The following is an 18,988-nucleotide window of genomic DNA, read 5'->3' on the forward strand; positions in this document are numbered from 1 at the left end:
TATACTTTACGATGAGGTCTGATGAATGATTACAGGCACAGGTTTTTTTGTGCCATTAGATATTCACAGTTTGCTTTCATATTTCAAAGACAACTCATCATCCAAAATTTAAATACCTAGTCAGTTATGCTAAGAAAAAAAACAAAGCTACCCACATAGCCAAGCAATGCAGAGGAGAAACTGATTTATCAGCTATTTTGTTTCATCTTTGTTTTGTTCTTCGTTTTGTGTTGGCCAAGGAGAGATAGTGACAGTCTAACCAATACAAGATGTCTTCCTCAAATAACCTAGTTCTTCTTCTTCTTCTTCTTCTTCTTCTTCTTCTCCTTCTCCTTCTCCTTCTCCTTCTTCTTCTCCTAGCGGGCTCCTCACTGGGCGTAGAGCCCAATGCAGGGCTTGAACTCACAACCCTTGAGATCAAGACCTGAGCTGAGATCAAGAGTTGGACACTTAATGGACTGAGTCACCCAGGCATCCCTCAAATAACCTAGTTAAAAAAAAAAAAAACTGTTTCGGGGTGCCTGGCTGGCTCAGTCAGTAGAGATTTGGGTGTAGAGATCACTTAAATTAACAAAACTTTAAAAAAAACTGTTTAAAAACAAACAAGGGGCGCCTGGGTGGCTCAGTCATTAAGCGTCTGCCTTCGCTCAGGTCATGATCCCAGGATCCTGGGATCGAACCCCACATCAGGCTCCCTGCTCAGCGGGAAGCCTGCTTCTCCCTCTCCCACTCTCCCTGCTTATGTTCCTTCTCTCGCTGTGTCTCTGTCTGTCAAATAAATAAAAATCTTTTAAAAAACAAACAACAACCAATGGCAAAAATACAAAATTCATATAAAATCACATTGCATATCAACTTGAAGACACTCTTGTAATAGAAAAGCTTTTTGTGGTACTGAAAAAATGAACTTTTTTTTTTTTTTTTGGTAGTTCTGTGGTAACTTTGCTCTTGAGTCTATCTTCCTTAGCACATCTGAGTATGGTAGTGTGAATATAAGATTCTAAGTTTAATTGGTCCCTGCTACACATCAGTTTGTGCTTTACAAGTTTGATATGCTGAATGCAGGAAACCTTCCAAAATAAATACATGGAAATAATTTTTTTATCCCACCTGTATCAGTGACTCAGTTTTCTTATTCTGCCCAGATACAAGTGAGGCAATCTACCAAAGAACTTTTAAAAGTAAATTAATAATGGGAATAATAGTTGCCCTGTTCTCATTGTCTTCCAAAAATGGTAACTGGATTACTGGTAGGCAGGCAACTACTGCACATCTCTGGGGTCAAGTTGGGCTGCCCTGATGAGGAAAGCCCCAAGGTAAGTATGGAGATGAGATAGATATTTGATATAATAGGGATTTTAGGGATGAGAGTCTCTTAGGCATCCTCTTGCCCACTCTGCTAACACTACAGTGCAGGATTAAGTATTTGTGCTTGACCTGCTGGAGTTATTGTAAAACCTACTGAGACCCTAGAACTCCAGTTTTATTTGTAAGTAAGTTTATGTGAAGACAGGTAACCTAGGTAAGTGCTGCTGCTTGATTCCAAACTGGACACATCTCTTTTTGTAATATCATGTCCTTTTGTGTACCATAAAATCACTGCAGCAAGTAGCCTGCCAAACTGAACTCTGAATCATACAGTTTTTTCCAAATTCATGTGCATTTTACTTACCCTTTTTGTCTTGAAAGCAAAATTTTTATTACGAATGTACTTCTGTATAACAGATTCTAATAAATTATTTCTCTTTAGCATACAAACGGCTAGATGGTTCAACTGAATGCTGTAACAATCACAGCCTCACAGATGTGTGCTTTTCCTACAGAAATAACTTTAATAAGCGTTTGGTGAGTTGTCCCTGAAGCAGTCTTGCTTGTCTGATTTAATTTTTACAAAATAATCATATAGAACTAAAATGGAATCTATGAAAACTTTTCCCTTTAGCTTTGTGGCATTTTATTAAAATTTCTACATGTCACTTGTCACATTTCATCTGAGAATCTTTAACAATTTATAGGTGTAATATCTTATTTGGCCAAAGTGGAATACTTGAGTCTAATTTATAATAGGTGCACATAAATGGCATTTCTTCTATGTGAATTTTGTTCTTTATATGCTCTGTGACATGCAAGATATTAAAGAGCTGTGACTTCTGGTTTTCTTGTTAGTAAATTATTTTTAGTATTGACTAATTAATATTTTGTTCATAGCACACATGCTTACCTGCCCGGAAAGCAGTTGAAGCCACGCAAGTTTGTAGAACTAATAAAGATTGTAAAAAAAGTTCAAGTTCAAGTTTCTGTATAATACCTTCTTTGGAAACTCATACTCGCTTAATAAAAGTGAAACATCCACCTCAAATTGATATGTTGTATGTAGGCCATCCACTGCACCTTCACTACACAGGTAAGTATTCATTGTGGTCGACCCTCAGAAAATCATTAAGATGGCATATATTCTTCATGGTAGAAACTCAGGACAAATCCTGTGTTAATTTTATTTATTATAAATGTGACTTTTCAAAGTCTTATTGACTTGTTCTTAAGTGTTATATGAAATTTGCCATTAGGAAAATAATCTGACTTTATGAAGCGAGATGGAGCTGAATCCCATGTCTGCCTACGGAGAGTGATATATTTTCTTTTCACCACCATTTATGCCCAAGTCACATAGATGATCTCTCAGATGTTCTCTGAGAATTTATTAAATCTGTCCAAGCTCCCAAAACCAAGAGTATGTATGGCAAGAGCAACATACCCCAGATAATGCCAGGAGTCATCATGCTAGGACCATAATTTGTGTATAACACAAAACTTTCATATGAACATAATTTTCAAAACGGGGCCAGCATAATTGTTTTAACAGTGGCTACATGATTGGACTAAATGGATAGCTTCTCCATATGGCCGAAGATCATATGGTCCAACTCATTTTGTTGTACAAGAATTTTTTAAGTTCCTTTTTTTATAACAGTTGTATTGAAATATAATTCACATACCATATATTTGACCCTTTTAAAGTGTACAATTAAAGAGTTTTTAATGTATTCAGAGTTGTGCAACTATCACCACAATCTAGTTCTAGAATATTTTCATCACCCCCAAAAAGAAACCCCATATCCATTAAGTTCTCATTTCTCCCCAACCCCACCACCACCACCTCTTGGCAACCACTAACCTACTTACTCTTTCTATAAGTTTGCCTGTCCTGCACATTTCATATACGTAGAATATTTTGTGACTGCCTACTTTCACTTAGCATAATGTCTTTAAGTTTCATCCATGTTGTAGCATGTGTCAGTATGTCCTTTTTTGTAGCCAAATATTCCATTCTTTGGGCATACCATGTTTTTATTTATTCATCAGCTGATGAACATGTAGATTTTATGTTACTTTTTAAAAGGTTCTCCCATTGCTTCATAGTCATATCCTGAGATACAACCTGGGTCATTCATATTTATTAATAGTTAGAATGAATGTGATCTTAAGGTTATACCTTTTTGAAGGATAAGGACTCTTGATAAATTCTGGCATGGTTTTTAAGTCAGTCTCTGTATTTGGTAGTCATACTTGGTATATAGTCAGTTTTGTCTCATTCTTGCCTCCAAATATAAGTACACACTGGGACATGAATTTCTGTATTCCACTATATTTATTAGGTGTTCTAGAATAGTTGTTTTTATATGTGGGGCATATAGGCTGCCTGCATATGTTTGGGAAAGGCTTTCTTATCCAACTTAATAGGGTAGCCTAATTTTTGGCCATATGGAAAAATGTTTACATGTTGTTGCTTATCTGTATGAACAATATTCATTATTCCCTGTTTTTCCTTTTTAGTGAGCATCACCAGTTTTATCCCACGTTTCAACTTTCTAAGCATAGATCTGCCTGTGGTTGTGGAGACATTTGTCAAGTATCCTTTCTGGTGTGAAGAATGTTTTTAAAAGTGTTACTTGGAACGTGATCGGGCTTACCTTGAATAGAGCATACATAGACCTCACAAGTATCAGTTGATTGCTAACAACTAAAAAGGAGACTTTAAAGTTGAAAAAGATCAGATTGTACTTAGGAGGGAAGAATTCACGGGAGAGAGATCCATCGGGGAAGGAGAAAAGTTAAGATATGGAAGGAAGGGAGCCCAGACTATAAATTGAGAGTTGAATTTACAGATCTAAGACCCTGTAGTAAGTTTATAAAGAATGAGAACTTCAGTTACTACCAGTGATGAATTCTGCCCCTTCTGAACCTGTTAACTCTGGCTGAATGGAGGAATGAGTAAGGGAGATCGAACTGGTTTCCACTATTAGCAATTCAGAGGACAAAATCTTGTGTTCTTTAGCATATTCTGTTTGAATATAAAACTTGATTTTTTAAAATTCATCATTATGAAGAATCTGAACAAACCGAGCAGTTTGTAAGGGTTATTTTTGTGACTTTTTTTTACTTTCTAGATTTTAAGTTTATTTCTAAGCATGGATCTTTTTCATTTTTTTTAAATTCCAGTATAGTTAACATTACAGCGTTATATCAGTTTCAGGTGCACAATACATATTTTTGTTGCTTTTAAATCATTTTCATTTCCTTAATAATTTACAAAAAAATTAAAGTGAAAAACAAATAGGCAGTTACTGAAAAATATGTACAATCAAGATTGTACCTTGTAGATTACAGCTTTGTCTCAGAGATTTATGATAGACATAAGCTTATAGATGATAATAATATAGAGTTATGTTATATTTATACTACAACCTTATAGATAATAGTAAAATAGAGTTGAAGAGGCCAAAATCTTTGTTTCCTAAGATAAGTTAATACTTTTTAAGGATCAAAAAGTAATTGTCCCTTATTTCTAATTGCTTCCACATTCCTTTCCCTCCTTGTGTCATTAAAGGATTACGAAGACTCAGTCTTCCTCTTGAGTTTGTTACAGATTGCCTTAGTTTACAAATGGTTGGCCTTTATTTTTCTAGTCAAGGTTTTTGAGCTTTGAAATAATATAAATAATTTGTTTGAATTGTAGGGATCTGGGGTGCCTGGTTGGCTCAGTCAGTTGAGTGGCCAGCTCTTGGTTTTGGCTCAGGTCATGGTCTCAGGGTTGTGGGATCGAGCCCCTCATGGGGCTCCTTGCTCAGCAGGAAGTCAGCTTCAGGATTCTCTCTCTCTCTCTCTCTCTCTCTCTCTCTCCCTCCCTCCCCCCCCCTCCCCTCCGCTCACCCACACTCACTCGCTCACTCTCTCTAAAATAAATAAATAAGTCTTTTTATAAATAAATAAATACCAGGATCGAAGAAAGAGTATCCTGTACTAGAAGGCAGAAATTTAAAAAAAGGAGGGAAGTCAACTATAATCTCAAATGCAGTCTTAGTAAAATATCTTCTTCTGACTACTAGATACGTGGTTTCCACTCAGATTTCACGTCAGCTCCTTAACCGATTTTAACCAGGTACCTGATTTCCCTCTCAGGAGCTCTGGCTATTGTTAATGCAGTGCCCTGCTTTGCTTTGGATGGTCAGTGGATTTTAAACTCTTTTCTAGATGCTACCCTTACCTCAGTGATTGGAGACAATGATATCAAAGATCTGATAGGATTTTTCATCTTGCTTGGTGGTAGTGTACTTTTGGCTGCCAACGTGACCCTGGGACTGTGGATGGTTACAGCACGGTAATATTTGCACTCATCTTGCAGAATGATACTTCGTATGAAATAGAAAGCATTTCCTTAAAATTACATTTTAACCAACAACTTTAAGCTCCTCCTATATCAGAATATCCAAACTCTGGGATAGGGGATAAACAGAAGAAATGAAAGGCACAGTCCCTGACTACACCCTACTTTTAAAGACTGAACTTAACAAACTTCAGATGCTGGTGGAACAATTTCTAAACAAGTGAAAATTCATGTTAAACCATTTTGTGTGACTACATATCATATTGCAGTAGTGTAAAGGAGAACAGAATTGGGTGGAATTAATCAGGAAAAACTTTTTGAAAAAGCGTCATTAATCCAGATTTGAAGAAGACCAGACTCTGGCCAAGTGGAAGGGTGAGCATTTTCTTGGCCTATATTGCTTGTCCTTTTTCTTGTTTTGAAAAGTATTTTAAGATTTATTGGTATATTATTTTGTACTCTGACAACTGAGGTCTGATTACAGTTAATAAAATTCTATAAAAGAATCTGCTGACATGAAAGGGAAAATCTTTGTCAAATGATACCAAATAAGTGAACAAAGTGGGAAGTAGGGCATACAATGACACATGCTTTGCCCCACAAGAGTTGCCTCTTGATAATGTGTCCCCATACCCTCATAAAGCAGCACTAGCCTTGACATTCAGAGTGAGCTACAAGAAATATCTTCCGCTTGCAGCATGTGAGCTGAGGAAGTTAAAGTTGAGCATCAGAACTGAGCCTGGTCTTCTAACAGATCACAAGACAGATCTGCTGCAATCCTGGTTACCGTTCTCTACAAAGCTTTGAAGCTCGGAACCCTTCCAGGGTAGACATTTTCTCTTGTGCTGCTGGGGTTATCTGGGGCCTAGGTCCTGGGTTCCTGTCCTCAAGGAGCAACTACCTTAAGCTCTCAACCATACTGTGTCCTCACCAGCAGCTTCCATGTTTCTCTGTATTGAGTAATTAAACACCTAGTCCTTGCTTTCCATCTTTCCCCTAAGCTACCTCTATGGGTCCACGGAAGACTTGGTAAAACACTGAGAATGGCTACACATGAGTACAGATGTGGATTTGCCAGAGCCTGGGAACTGACTCTTGAGCCCAAAAAAGCCCTGAGTAGTTCAAGGTCTTTTGGACTGGAGATGGAGCCCTGGAAGATCCAGGAAGTCAACAGGCCACTGTGAAGCTCTTGGTCTTCTAAGTATCCAAGTGTGCTGTTCTTTGATGAAAAATATGTGTTTCCTTCATACACTCAAAAACATTAATAACCGTGTACCCAACTTTTTCACTAAGTGAGGCATTCTGTGGGGTTCACCTTTTTCTGATCGTTGAGCTGCTCTTCAGGCAATAAAGGTTTTTAATCATTTTTAAGAAACTCTTTAGACTGTATTGCAAGTTTGCCTGCCTTCTTAAATAGAAATTATTTATTGAGTATAATGTTAAGATTTTATTAATGACTTGAGGTCATCCGTTATTACCACTACTAAAACCATGCAAGTTACTCGTTTATCCCAGAAAAAAGGTGGTTGTTATATTCTTAAGTAGATAGTCATTCAGGATCAAAGTCTGTTAGCAGAGAGCTCAGACCTGTTCAGACAGTAGAGCTTGGGGAATGCCATGAAAGACTTGCATAATTAATTCGATTACATGAACTATGCAGTTTACTAATGAACATGTTGTATATGTGCAGATCAGTTTTTTAAAACCGAGAAAAAAATTTTAATAGAGGAAACCCTACCCATTAACTTCTTTTTCTGGGTGGAAAAAAAAAAAAAAAAACAACCGAACACCTCATTTTCTTGTAGCATTTGAACATCTTGGTCTCTCCATAGGGTCAGGATTTGAGAATAACTCTTATAAAGATAATGAGCAGATCAGTCACATTTTTATAGAAATGGTCTCATCGTGTAAGAAAGGTAATGTTCCTGTTGTCTCTTCAGCTTGACTGTGGGTACTTCTAGAGCAAGGACCGTGCCATACTCATCTTTGCATCCCTGGCACAGTGCATGAGACATCATAAATACTTAATAAACGTGGTTGAATGGATGATGAATACTGTTATTTATGGATTAGGAAAGCATGTTTCTATTTAAGTAAACTATGAATAGTATTATTGAATATTTACTGTAAATATATGTTAACAAAAAAATAACTTGGAAGGCCTTTGTGTCCCTAGTATATTATCATCTATATGAAAATCCATTTTCATTACTGTAGAGCAATTAGAAAAATGAATTACTTTGAGGATTTGAAGAAAATGTGCTTTCTGTGTTGTCACAGTGTTCAACAGTACAACTTTATTTTCAGTGTTCCTACTCTACATTGTTTACATTTTCAAAGGTTTTTTTAAATCACCTAGACTGTGTAAAGAACGTATATATTCTTTTCATCTCAGTTTGAAAAGACATGCGGTTAAACTTGACCTTTTGATAATCACTCTTACAGGGTCATTGTCATCTATTCTAACAGCAAGTCTTAAACAAGCAGTTCATGGATACATGGCTGTCAGTCTTCAGTTTGTCCTGTAGTATTTATTGAATGTCCACATACTAATTAATAGTGCACAGGTCTTTTTTTCTTCAGATCTTTCGACTGTGCTGTAATTCATTCTTAGTATTCAATTTGAAGCTACCATAGTTGCTGGCATTTGATGTTTAGCAATAAAAGAATAATTGTGTACCAGCACTCTATGTTTTATCATACCTATGTGTTGTCTTTCTTTAAAAAACTGTATTCTTTTCTATCAAAATTGTTCCCTTTACATACAATATGATCTTTGTTGTTTTTAAATTCTTCTTTCTAAAAGCAACCTTCAGTTTTCACTCAGTCCTTATATGAAATTTGTTACAGGCCACAGAAAGAAGTCTTTTTTTTTTTAAGATTGTATTTATTTTTTGAGAGAGAGCGAGATAGCGAGAGAGAGCACAAGCAGTGGGGAGAGGGAGAAGCAGGCTTCCCACTGAGCAGGGAGCCTGATGTGGGGCTCAATCCCAGGACCCTGGGATGATGACCTGAGCCGAAGGCAGATGCTTAACTGACTGAGCCACCCAGGTGCCCTGAAAGAAGTCTTTTTTAAATAAGATACCTGTGCTCTCACTACTGTTTTGGAAATGGCCTGTTTATGGATGAAGAAAGAGGACTATCACGTTTCCTTTTAGTAGTGCCTGACAGAGGTCTTCTCTAAGTTAGTCTATTTCTTAGGAGTTCATGGAAAAGTATTTCAACTCTGACATTTGGTTCGTCTTGACCTTTTGCTCTAGCACTTCCTCGTCCACAGAGCCAGCCTCAATCTCTCTCCCTCCCTCTCTTTCTCTCTCATCCCCTCCCACTCTCTTTCTCGCTCTACTCCCCCCCCACACACACACGGGCACATATTCTCCTTCTAGATTACTTAAAGGCCAGATAAAATAGGCTGGAAATTTAGCCCAAATCCTGATTTGCAAGCATCATTCTACTCCTCCTTTTTGCCTCCAATCTCATCCTACTACAAAGAGCCACAGGACTAGATGACTGATTACCTAAACCACTTTTTTTTTAGCAGCTTGAGGTAGAATTAAATACCGTAAAATTCACCTGTTTAATATGTACAATTCACTGTAAACTATTTTTCTTTTAATGACTACTCAAACAGTAGTATATATAGGCTTTAGTATAATCTAATCTTTTAAGCAAATGAACGTGATAAAAGACTGGGAAGAAAGAAAATGTTTCATTTATTTCACAGCTTTTAACTCTGAAGTGGTTTTCAGTACTGGAATAGAGTTGAATAACAAATCATTTTTAAGGTTAAGCATCTAGAGGGGTGCCTAGCTGGCTCAGTCAGTAGAGCATGCAGCAGTTGATCTCAGGGTTGACTTCAAATCCCATGTTGGGTGTAGAGATTACTTAAAAATAAAATCTTGAAAAAACAAAAAACAAAGGTAAAGCATGTGAGAGCACCTTGGGTGGCTCAGTCAGTTAAGCACCCGACTCTTGATGCCAACTCAGGTCATGGCTCAGGGTTGTGAGATGGAGCCCCATGTGGGGCTCTGCACTGGGTGTGGTGCTTGCTTAAGATTCTCTCTCTTTCCCTCTCCCTCTGCACCTCCCCCCTCTAAAAAAAAAGATAAAGCATGTAGATATTTTTTCTTTGAGACAATACACCTTTTTTTTTTTAAGATTTTTTATTTATCTATTCGACAGAGATAGAGACAGCCAGCGAGAGAGGGAACACAAGCAGGGGGAGTGGGAGAGGAAGAAGCAGGCTCATAGCGGAGGAGCCTGATGTGGGGCTCGATCCCAGAACGCCGGGATCACTCCCTGAGCCGAAGGCAGACGCTCAACCGCTGTGCCACCCAGGTGCCCCGAGACAATTCACCTTTTTAATCAGTGTATTTGCAAGCTACTCTGGCTGTTTTGGCCATACTAATTTGAATAATCCATTATATATTTTATCAGACTGTGGCAAATGAATTCAATGAAAGGAAAGTCTCTGTTTCAAAACCTAATGCCACAAGAGGTTATACTCAGGGTGGAGGTAGGAAAAAAATGGCTAAAGGAAGCTGCAATTCTAATTACCAAGCAGGTTATATTGTCTAATTTCCCCTTGAAGAGAGATTAAAACATCCTTATATCTTAATTTAGCTAAAGATTGATGGATATTCAATAACTGTCCCTTCTTATTAACTGAACATTTCTCAAATTTTTCTACTGATATGCTCCTGACACCTTAGGGGAGGGAAAAACACAGAAAGATCTAAGAATATAACCCTGTAATTGGCTGTCTATCCTACAAAATTGAAGTCTTGCTTTGTCTTAAATTTATGTAAATTTTGCATTCAGTCGAGTATCAGAAAGCCAGTTCTCTTAAAGATATGAAACTCTAAACTGTGGAAGAATTAGATACTAAGAGTATTAATATTTTTTTCATGTCGAAAACACAGTGGTAAAATTAGTTTATAACAGCTGGTCTGTAGACTAGTGACAGTCTATGATGGTGTTTTTGTCTGTTTCTAGTGAAATGAGAAAACTATGTTATATCTAATTACAAAATAAGGAAAACGTATTTGTGTTGTCATAAGGTGCCTGCTGCCCTTTATCAAGGAGCTCTCCTTTATTTGGATTATGGAAACACATACTTAAATTCACTTAGCACTTCTAGATTGCTCTGCAGAATGTCTCTCTGTCTGATACTCATCAGCAAGGCATGAGGGTTCCATGTTTCCCCATGCCCTTACCTCCACCTGAATTGTCTGACTTTCATGTTCTCACAAATGCGTTGGGTGCAAAATGGCATTTCCTTTTAATTTGCATTTCTCAGATTAATAAAGTTGCACATCCATATGCTTGTTTAGCCACTTAGATTTTTCATTTTGCTAATTGCTTATTGATATCTTTCCTGGGTTGTCCATTGACTTTACTAAATTTTTCTTATTGGTCCATAGGAATTTTTTGTATATTCTAGATTAGGAGTCAACAGACTGCAGCCTGCAAGCCAAATCTTGCTCACCACCTAGTTTTGTAAATAAGGTGTTTTTTTAGAACATTCACGGGCGCCTGGGTGGCTCAGTCGGTTGAGCCTCTGACTCTAGACTTTGACTTAGGTTGTTTTCTTGGGGTCTTGGGATCAAGTCCCTCTTCGGACTCTGCACCCAGTAGGGAGTCTGCTGGAGATTCCATCTCTCCCTCTGCCCCTCCCCCTGCTCTCTATCTCTGAAATAAATATATCAGTATTAAAAAAAAACACAGCCACATTCATTCACTTATATACTGTGTATGGCTGCTTTCATGCTACAACAGCAGAGTTGAGCAGTTTGCAACGAAGACCATATGACCCCCAAAGCCTAAAATATTTACTGTTTACAGAACAGCCCATGTTCTAGATATCAATTTCTTGTCCGTTTAGATGTTGCAAATAATTTTTCCCAGTCTGTCACCCATTTGTAAGTTTTATTTATGAGGTTTTGCTGTTGAATGAGTATCATTAGTTTGATAGAGTCAAATCCATTAATTTTTTGATTGTTTCATGAATCATTTTGATTCATTTACTGAAAAAGTGCTGTCCTGTCCCAAAGTCACAATAATATTCTACACTTTCTTCTATTTGCTTTAGAGTTGTACTTTCACAATGAGATCTTTGATTTCTAGAATATATGGTGTGAGTTAGGAAATCCAGGTTTATTTTTCTGTGTAGCATGAACTATTTTTAAAATAGATATAACAATACTTTCCTTTTTAAGATTGTTAAAGCAGTTTACATGTTCTTAATATAGTGCCTGGCATGTTTAAGATATTATTATGTACTTAAGTTATTTATTTTCATAATGCAGAATTATGACATAAGTTTGCCCTGATATCCCTGACCACACTGGTGTCACATCCTGCCTCCTTTTGATATGCCTGTTTGGCTTCCACTGCCTTCAGGCTCGCTCTGGTTGTCCAGAATGTCTTCCACGCCTTGACCCTTTTAAATATTTCTTCCTCCAATCAAAATGAACCAAAAATCATAACACCTAAGGTATTGACTAAAGATTTTGCTCATTGAAACTATTCAAAATAACCCATGTTTGTGGGTATGTGTATTGATAGTAACTTAGTTATTTAAATCTGGTCTTACGCAACTATTTTAACTCAGAAGGAGGCACTGTGATGAACCAATATGAGAGACAATTTGGGTTAGAATGGACTTTGAGGACTACATCAGACAATAGAAAACTGTCTACTCTGTGCACAGTTTGGGATATTGTATTTCAAAATAAGCTATTTTTTTACATGTTCATTTTATTTTGCATTAATTAGAAAAGAAGCTAAGCTTTCTCTTTTAATGTGTGTTCTTTTGTAGATTCTTTTATCCACATCATTTGTCCATATTTCCCTGCAGTAATCATCACCTTCTTACCACTTTTCATTACTCAGAACTCACATTTGTTCCAAGGGTTTGCAAACATATTTAACCATACCTTCGCTTCTTTTACAGGCCCCTGACTTTCATACTTTATTCCTAGCATTGTTTTCTTCCCCTTCATTCACTTTGTTTCCATCCTTTAATGGCTTCTAATTTTCTTTCTAGGCTGTATGTATCACCAGAAATCTACAATGGGAAGTTGTAGCACTTTGCAATTTACTGAATGTTCACTTCTCCAGTCCAGGGCACCCCCTTTTCTGTTATGGAAATAACTGGGAAAAAGAAGTTGGTAATCAGGAATTTGCTTGGAGAATATAGAACTGGAACAGAAGGAGATAGATAATGTGATTTCTTTGGCCTTTATAGAAAAACAATTTTCTTACTAAAAAAGAAATACACATTTGTTTTAGAAAACATGTTAAAGTAAATTGTAATTTATTGGAAAAAACAGCATTATATTATAGATTAACTGGTAAACTGCTTTTTAAACTTGACAATGTATTCTAAGCAATTTTCAATGTTGTTAATACTCTATTGTTATTTAAATGGATATATAATACTGCATCATTGAATATACCATAATTTTTTTCTTTTTTTCCTTTTTTTTTTTTTTAAGTAAGGTCTATGCCCACCATGGGGCTTAAACTCACAACCCTGAGATCAAGAGTCACATGTTTTACCAACTGAGCCAGCCAGGCACCCCTGAATATGGCATAATTAACCAACCCCTATTATTTCCGATTTTGCAATGTTATAAACAAAGCAGTGAGGAATATACTCATAACTAAATCTTTTTGCATATCTATGATTTTTTGGATAATTCTAGAAACACTTAAGATAATCTTAAAAATTACTATCTGGAAATGTGAACGTTTTATATATACATATTGCCTTGTTGCATTTACATTTTTTCCTCTTAATTTGATATGCAAAAATAGCATCTCATTTTAACTTGCATTTCTTTGATTAGAAAAAAGGCTGAAGATTTTAAAATGTATTTATTGGCCATTGTGTTATTTTTGTTTATTCCCATTGTTTGCCCTTTTTCATGGGAGTGATAATTGTCTTACTGCTTTTCATCATAAGCTCAGCTTGCCTTTTGATTTGTTACATGTGAATAAGTTAAAACCTCATTTAAGTATAATGCAAATGCTTATTTTTATGTTTTTATATATCATGATCTGTCAAGCTTTGCATTTTCCACCTTTGGTGAAATGTTTTCGAAGTCTTCTCAAGATTTTATAAATATTCACAAACATTTTATGATAATTTTTTGACTTCATTTTCTCAAATATTATAATCTTTAATTTACATGCAACGTATTTTGATGTGGGTGCAAAGTAGGAATATAACCTTGTGTTTTGTTATCCCCAAATGATTAGCCAGTCATCTCAAAGGAGATGCTTAGTCTTAAGAGATATTTTATGCCTTCCAGGAAGACTCATAAATTTATATCCTTTGGAGAGAATGGATATAATAAGTGAAATGATCTCTCATTTAATAAACCATTCTTATTTATATAGGAGGCAGCTATTTATTATTTACTTTTTCAATTCAGTAATATAGTGAATTGAGACTATGTCCTATACTTTAATTGACAAGAGTCCTTAAATCATCTTTTTCCCTAAGGTATTTTTAGTTTTATTGAAATAGTGTTTCTCATTCCTAAGGAATATAAATTAGCAATCTGGAGATTATCCTTAATATATATCATTATCTAAAGGTACTGTTTTCATCAACTTCTTAATTAAAATATTTTTTTTGCTTCTTAGATTTTCAAGCTTTAATTCCTCTCTCTGTGGATTATTTATTATTAGTCTTTAAAGGTTAAAAAAAATCTGTCTTTGGAATAGATGTCCTGATTTTAAAGTAAGTATCTTACCTTCATCTGTTTTAATTATATAATGATTAAGTTTGGAACACTGCATTCTTTGATTACTTATTTAAATATATGCATTTTTAGCCATAATTTAAAGTCATGAAAATAAGAGGTAATGAGGATACTATGAATTTGTATTTTATTTCTTATAAAATTTGAACAAGTGTGTTTTTTTCCCCATTTAAAATGTTTCTCTTCTGAGATCATTGTAGTTGGTTTTTAAATTTGCCAAATTTTAGAATATGACTCTTGTAAACATGATACCCTAGGAGACGGTTATGAGATTTAAAAGTTTCCATTTTTCTTGCTTATCCCTATTCTGTAGTGACTAGAAATGATACAAATATTCTTTCATTCGTTTAAGAAATACTTATTGCATACTTACTGTGTTCTTGGCACTGTTCTGGGCTCTGGGGATACAGCAATAAATAAGACAATTTTTCTCTTGTATTTTGTAAGGAAAAAAATACCACTTATTTTTAAAACAATAAATATACACTAAGCATTACTAAGTGTTGCAGGCATGGGGTGGCAAGAGATTAAGCCAAGAAGGTTAGCAGAGGCCAGGTCTTAGAAATATGTTAAGGACTTTAGCCTAATTGCAAATGGGAAGTCATTGGAAGTCTCAAGGCAAAGAGCGACATATTCAGATTTGCATTTTGGTGGATCACCTTGACTAAGGATAAAACATAGATTGGAGGGAGGCAAATCTGGAGACAAGGAAATTGGTAAGGAGACTATTTCACTAATCTTGGCAAGAGATGATGGTGATATAAAATAGAATGGTGACAGTAGAGGTTGAAAGAGAGAAGAGGACAAATCAAAAGTAGGATCCACTGTATTTGAGGGTTTCATGTGGTTTAGATTCAGGAAGGAGTCAAGAAGACTTCAGGTTTCTGGCTTGGACAATTGAATGGTGGCAGTGCCATTAACAGCTAAGGAACATCGGCAAAGGAGCAGTTCAATTTGGAACTCTTGAGTGTGACTGCCTGGGAGAACTTCAAGTGATTTGTTGGACGTACAGGTCTGGAACTCTGTAGAAATTAGTTGGAGACACCATGTATAAGCTGATTTATCCCAAATATGTAATTAAACGCATGGAAGTAGATAGTTTAGGGAGAGAAGGAAAGGAAAAGGAAAGAGAAGGTGTGCTAGGATAGAGCACTCAGGAACACCAGCATTTAGGTAAAAAGGGTACAAGGAAAAGGAAAAATGAACTTTAGAAAATTAGGAAGAAAGCCACAAGTGAGAGTTTGGTATTAGAGAAACAAATGGAAGAGATTGTAGCATGAAGATGTCAATAATGTGAGATGTTACTGAGAGAGTCTGCCAAATGTCCATTTAACAGTTCATAGGTGATCTTGAGAGAGGAGCCCCAGTGCAGCACGGAAAGCTGAGCCAGGTTGTAGTGGATGGAGGGGTAAGGGGTGGGGGTGCAGGGAGAGACTGCAAATGCAGAAAACGCACCTAAGAAGTTCCATTTTTGGGGGGTGCCTGGGTAGTTCAGTCGGTTGGGCATCCGACTCTTGATTTTGGCCGAGGTCATGATATTGGCATCATGGGATGGAACCCTGGGCACTGTGCAGAGTCTACTTGAGATTCTCTCTCCCTCTCCCTCTGCCCCTCTCCCTGCTCATACTTGATCGCTCTCGCTCTCTCTCAAATGAATAAATAAATCAAATCTTACAAAACAAAGTTCTATTTGGAAGGGATGGGGAGAAATGGGACTTGGTGAAGGATATATGGGAAAGCGTCAGTATTGTTGTTGTCATTGTTTTAGCAATAGGAAAATCATGGGCATGTTTTTGGTGCTAATGGGGAGAACTTAAGAAAAAGAAAGTAGATCATCAAGGGAGGAGATGGACTCTAGAGCACAAGTAGAGCAAGAACCTTCAGCAAAAGAGATGCCCTAAGAGGGGGAAAGAGGAAACATGGATGCAAATACACTTATCTGGAATCCTAAGTGTCTAGAACAGTTCTTGGCACAGAGTAGGCACTCTAGGACTCCTTGTTGAGTAAGATGGAGTTCTCATACAGCTGCAAGGAGCAGTTTAGCCAACTCCCCCTTCTAGATAAGACATACTGGCAGACGCACTTGAAGAACAGGTACAGAGTGCTCACCTCTGGGATAATAGCATTGAATTTCCTGATTTTGAGAATGTTCTGTGTTTACCTAAGTTCTCGGGAAACACAGGGCTGAAATATAGAAGTTGCGAGTCCAGAATAAGACACTATGGCGTAAAAATTATTTTGAGCTGAAGACATTTGAGTTCCTAAAATGCCTTATCTGCCTAAAAGCAGAGCTTCCCAAAGGAACTCAATTGTCATAAATCTCCTACCCAGGAGCACTTCTAGTCTAACAGGCATTGACACAAAACTATCCTATGTCCCACCAGTTCTTCTGGGGCCCATTTATCTTTCCAAAAAGTCATTTGTTTTTTCATAAATACCCTTTCTCCCCTCCTTCTAGGAAGTTAATTTATTCTCCTGGAAGTGACCCTCTACTCCTACCCATCCCCTGTTAGATGGCAGATAAGCCCCAAAGTCTAACCGCCTTGAGTCACATTTCTTTGTGAACTCCTGTGCTGTGTGAATAAATGTTTTTTCTCTTGTTCATCTGTCTTTTGTCAGTTTACTTCGCAGACATCAAATCATTAACCTAAGAGAGTAGAGGAAAAAATTTTTTTCTCTCTGATAGACTAAAGGGGCATGATGTGTGAAACTTACTCTCACATGGTTCAGAGAGAGAGATAATAAAGCCAAAATGGTAAAATGTGGGGGTGCCTGGGTGGCTCAGTCAGTTAAGTGTCTGCCTTCTCCTCAGGTCGTGATCCCGGGGTCCTGGGATCGGCATGAGGCTCCCTGCTCTATGGGGAGGCTGCTTCTCCCTCTCCCTCTGCCTGTTGCTCCCCCTGCTTGTGCCCCCCCCCGTCAAATAAATAAATAAATTTTTTTTAATGGCAAAATGTTAACAATTGTTGAATCTCGATGAAGGGCATGAGGGAGTCATTTGTAATCTTTTTTTTTCCTTTGTATTCTTCCTGAAATTTTGTTTGAAATTGCTTCAAAATAAAATGATTTTTTTTAAAGAACCAGCTTCTGCATTTATTGAATCTCCACTTTTTAACTTTCTATTTTATTTTATTTCCAATTTCAACACTTTTTATTTCACAGCTTCCTATGAATGGCAAGCATGAGGAATTTTAAAGACAGAGCTGCTTTTTGGATCCAGGCAAATTATAGCTCTGTGTTTTAATTTCTTCTTTTTGAGAAAAATACCTTCAAAAACTTTTCTGTGTTAACTATTAACTATTAACTATGTTAATAGTCACACAGTTGGCACTCAATAAATGTTTTTCCCTACCTTTCCAGGACCAGTTCCAATCACAGTGCCCTTATGAAACCTTCCCTCATCACCTCCATGATAAAACTTATTTTGTATTGCCCCATACATTTAGCTAAGTGGCTTTTTCATACATCTTTGAATTCTCCAATAACCTTACAATCATTTTCTTTGCCTTATAGATTAGGACATTTAATGAAGTGAAATGACTTGGCTAGGATCACAGTCAGTCAGTAGAAACTCAAAGATGAGAACTCACATTCTTTTAGTTCCAAGTCTTGTGTTCTTTGTTACACCATAATTTGATATTTCTCCTCAACATTCACATTGTTATGCAACCATCACTACCATCCATCTCCAGAACTCTTCATCTTGAAAAACTGAAACTCCATACCCGTTAAGCAATAACTCCCATTCCCCCCTCCCCACAGCCCCAGAAAACCACCATTTTACTTTGTGTCTCCGTTTGACTACTCTGGATACCTCATATGAATGGAATCATAGAGTATTTGGCCTTTGGTGACTGTCTTATTTAACTTAGCCTAATGCCCTCAAGGTTTATCCATTTTATACCATGTGTTCTTCCCAAGTTTTATAAATATTTGTGCTTACGGCATTCACCTATGACCTCATGTGTCCTATTTCATTTCCTGGTTTATAAACTCCTTGAGGGCTGTGACTCTTTGCTTACCCTTGGTATGGCCACCCTCATAGTGCCTAGTTCATAACTGTAGTCAATGAGCTCTCTTGAAGGGTTGGCAAAGGCCACTCTAAAGTAGAAAATGATTCTCCTTTTACATGGTACATTTCAATTTCACATCTACCCTCAGCTACTGGAGACGAGATGGATGAGCATAACTGTTCTCTCTACTATGATCAGTGGAAGGCCAGACATAACATAAGTTTCTCCGGGGTTGGGAGGATGGCAGGCACATGAATTTTAGTCATGTACAGTTAGCTCCCTGCTCACTGTAAAAATCATATATGCAGTAGTCTTTAAAAAGAGGAAAAAATATTTTAGTAATACGAGTTGAGTGAGAGTTTGGTAATGTTTTTTTCCTCGCCTGAGAAAAATAAAAATGACTCAGCACATTATGGTAAGAATGAACTCTTTGGATGATTGGTCATCAATCGTTGATGTCATCTGAGAGTGCTGAAGATGCATTTGCCTTGTCATGCTGTTTGATTATTACATAGTCCTATACACATTAAAAGATA

General features: G+C 36.8%; 1 protein-coding gene across 7 annotated transcripts in view; it reads left to right on the top strand.

Annotated features, from left to right (window-relative positions):
- MBTPS2 (membrane bound transcription factor peptidase, site 2) overlaps window positions 1-18,988 on the top strand; it is an 80,509-nt gene that overhangs the window by 29,317 nt on the left and 32,204 nt on the right. For 3 of the 7 annotated variants that reach the window (XR_008958796.1, XR_007188311.2, XR_008958795.1), the window contains exons 8-12: window positions 1,751-1,845; window positions 2,209-2,404; window positions 3,835-3,910; window positions 5,441-6,040; window positions 14,321-14,417. Coding sequence is in view for 1 of the 7 variants with exons in the window: in XM_026480195.4 (XP_026335980.1) it covers window positions 1,751-1,845; window positions 2,209-2,404; window positions 3,835-3,910; window positions 5,441-5,663 (590 nt within the window). In the remaining 6 variants the exon portion in view is untranslated. Of the gene's footprint in view, window positions 1-1,750; window positions 1,846-2,208; window positions 2,405-3,834; window positions 3,911-5,440; window positions 8,351-14,320; window positions 17,491-18,988 lie in introns of those variants that run through there. The other 4 variants (XR_008958798.1, XR_008958797.1, XR_003311837.4 and 1 more) reach the window with 4 other exon arrangements.

The sequence above is a fragment of the Ursus arctos genome, chromosome X, assembly GCF_023065955.2.
Source record: "Ursus arctos isolate Adak ecotype North America chromosome X, UrsArc2.0, whole genome shotgun sequence".
NCBI lineage: Eukaryota > Metazoa > Chordata > Mammalia > Carnivora > Ursidae > Ursus > Ursus arctos.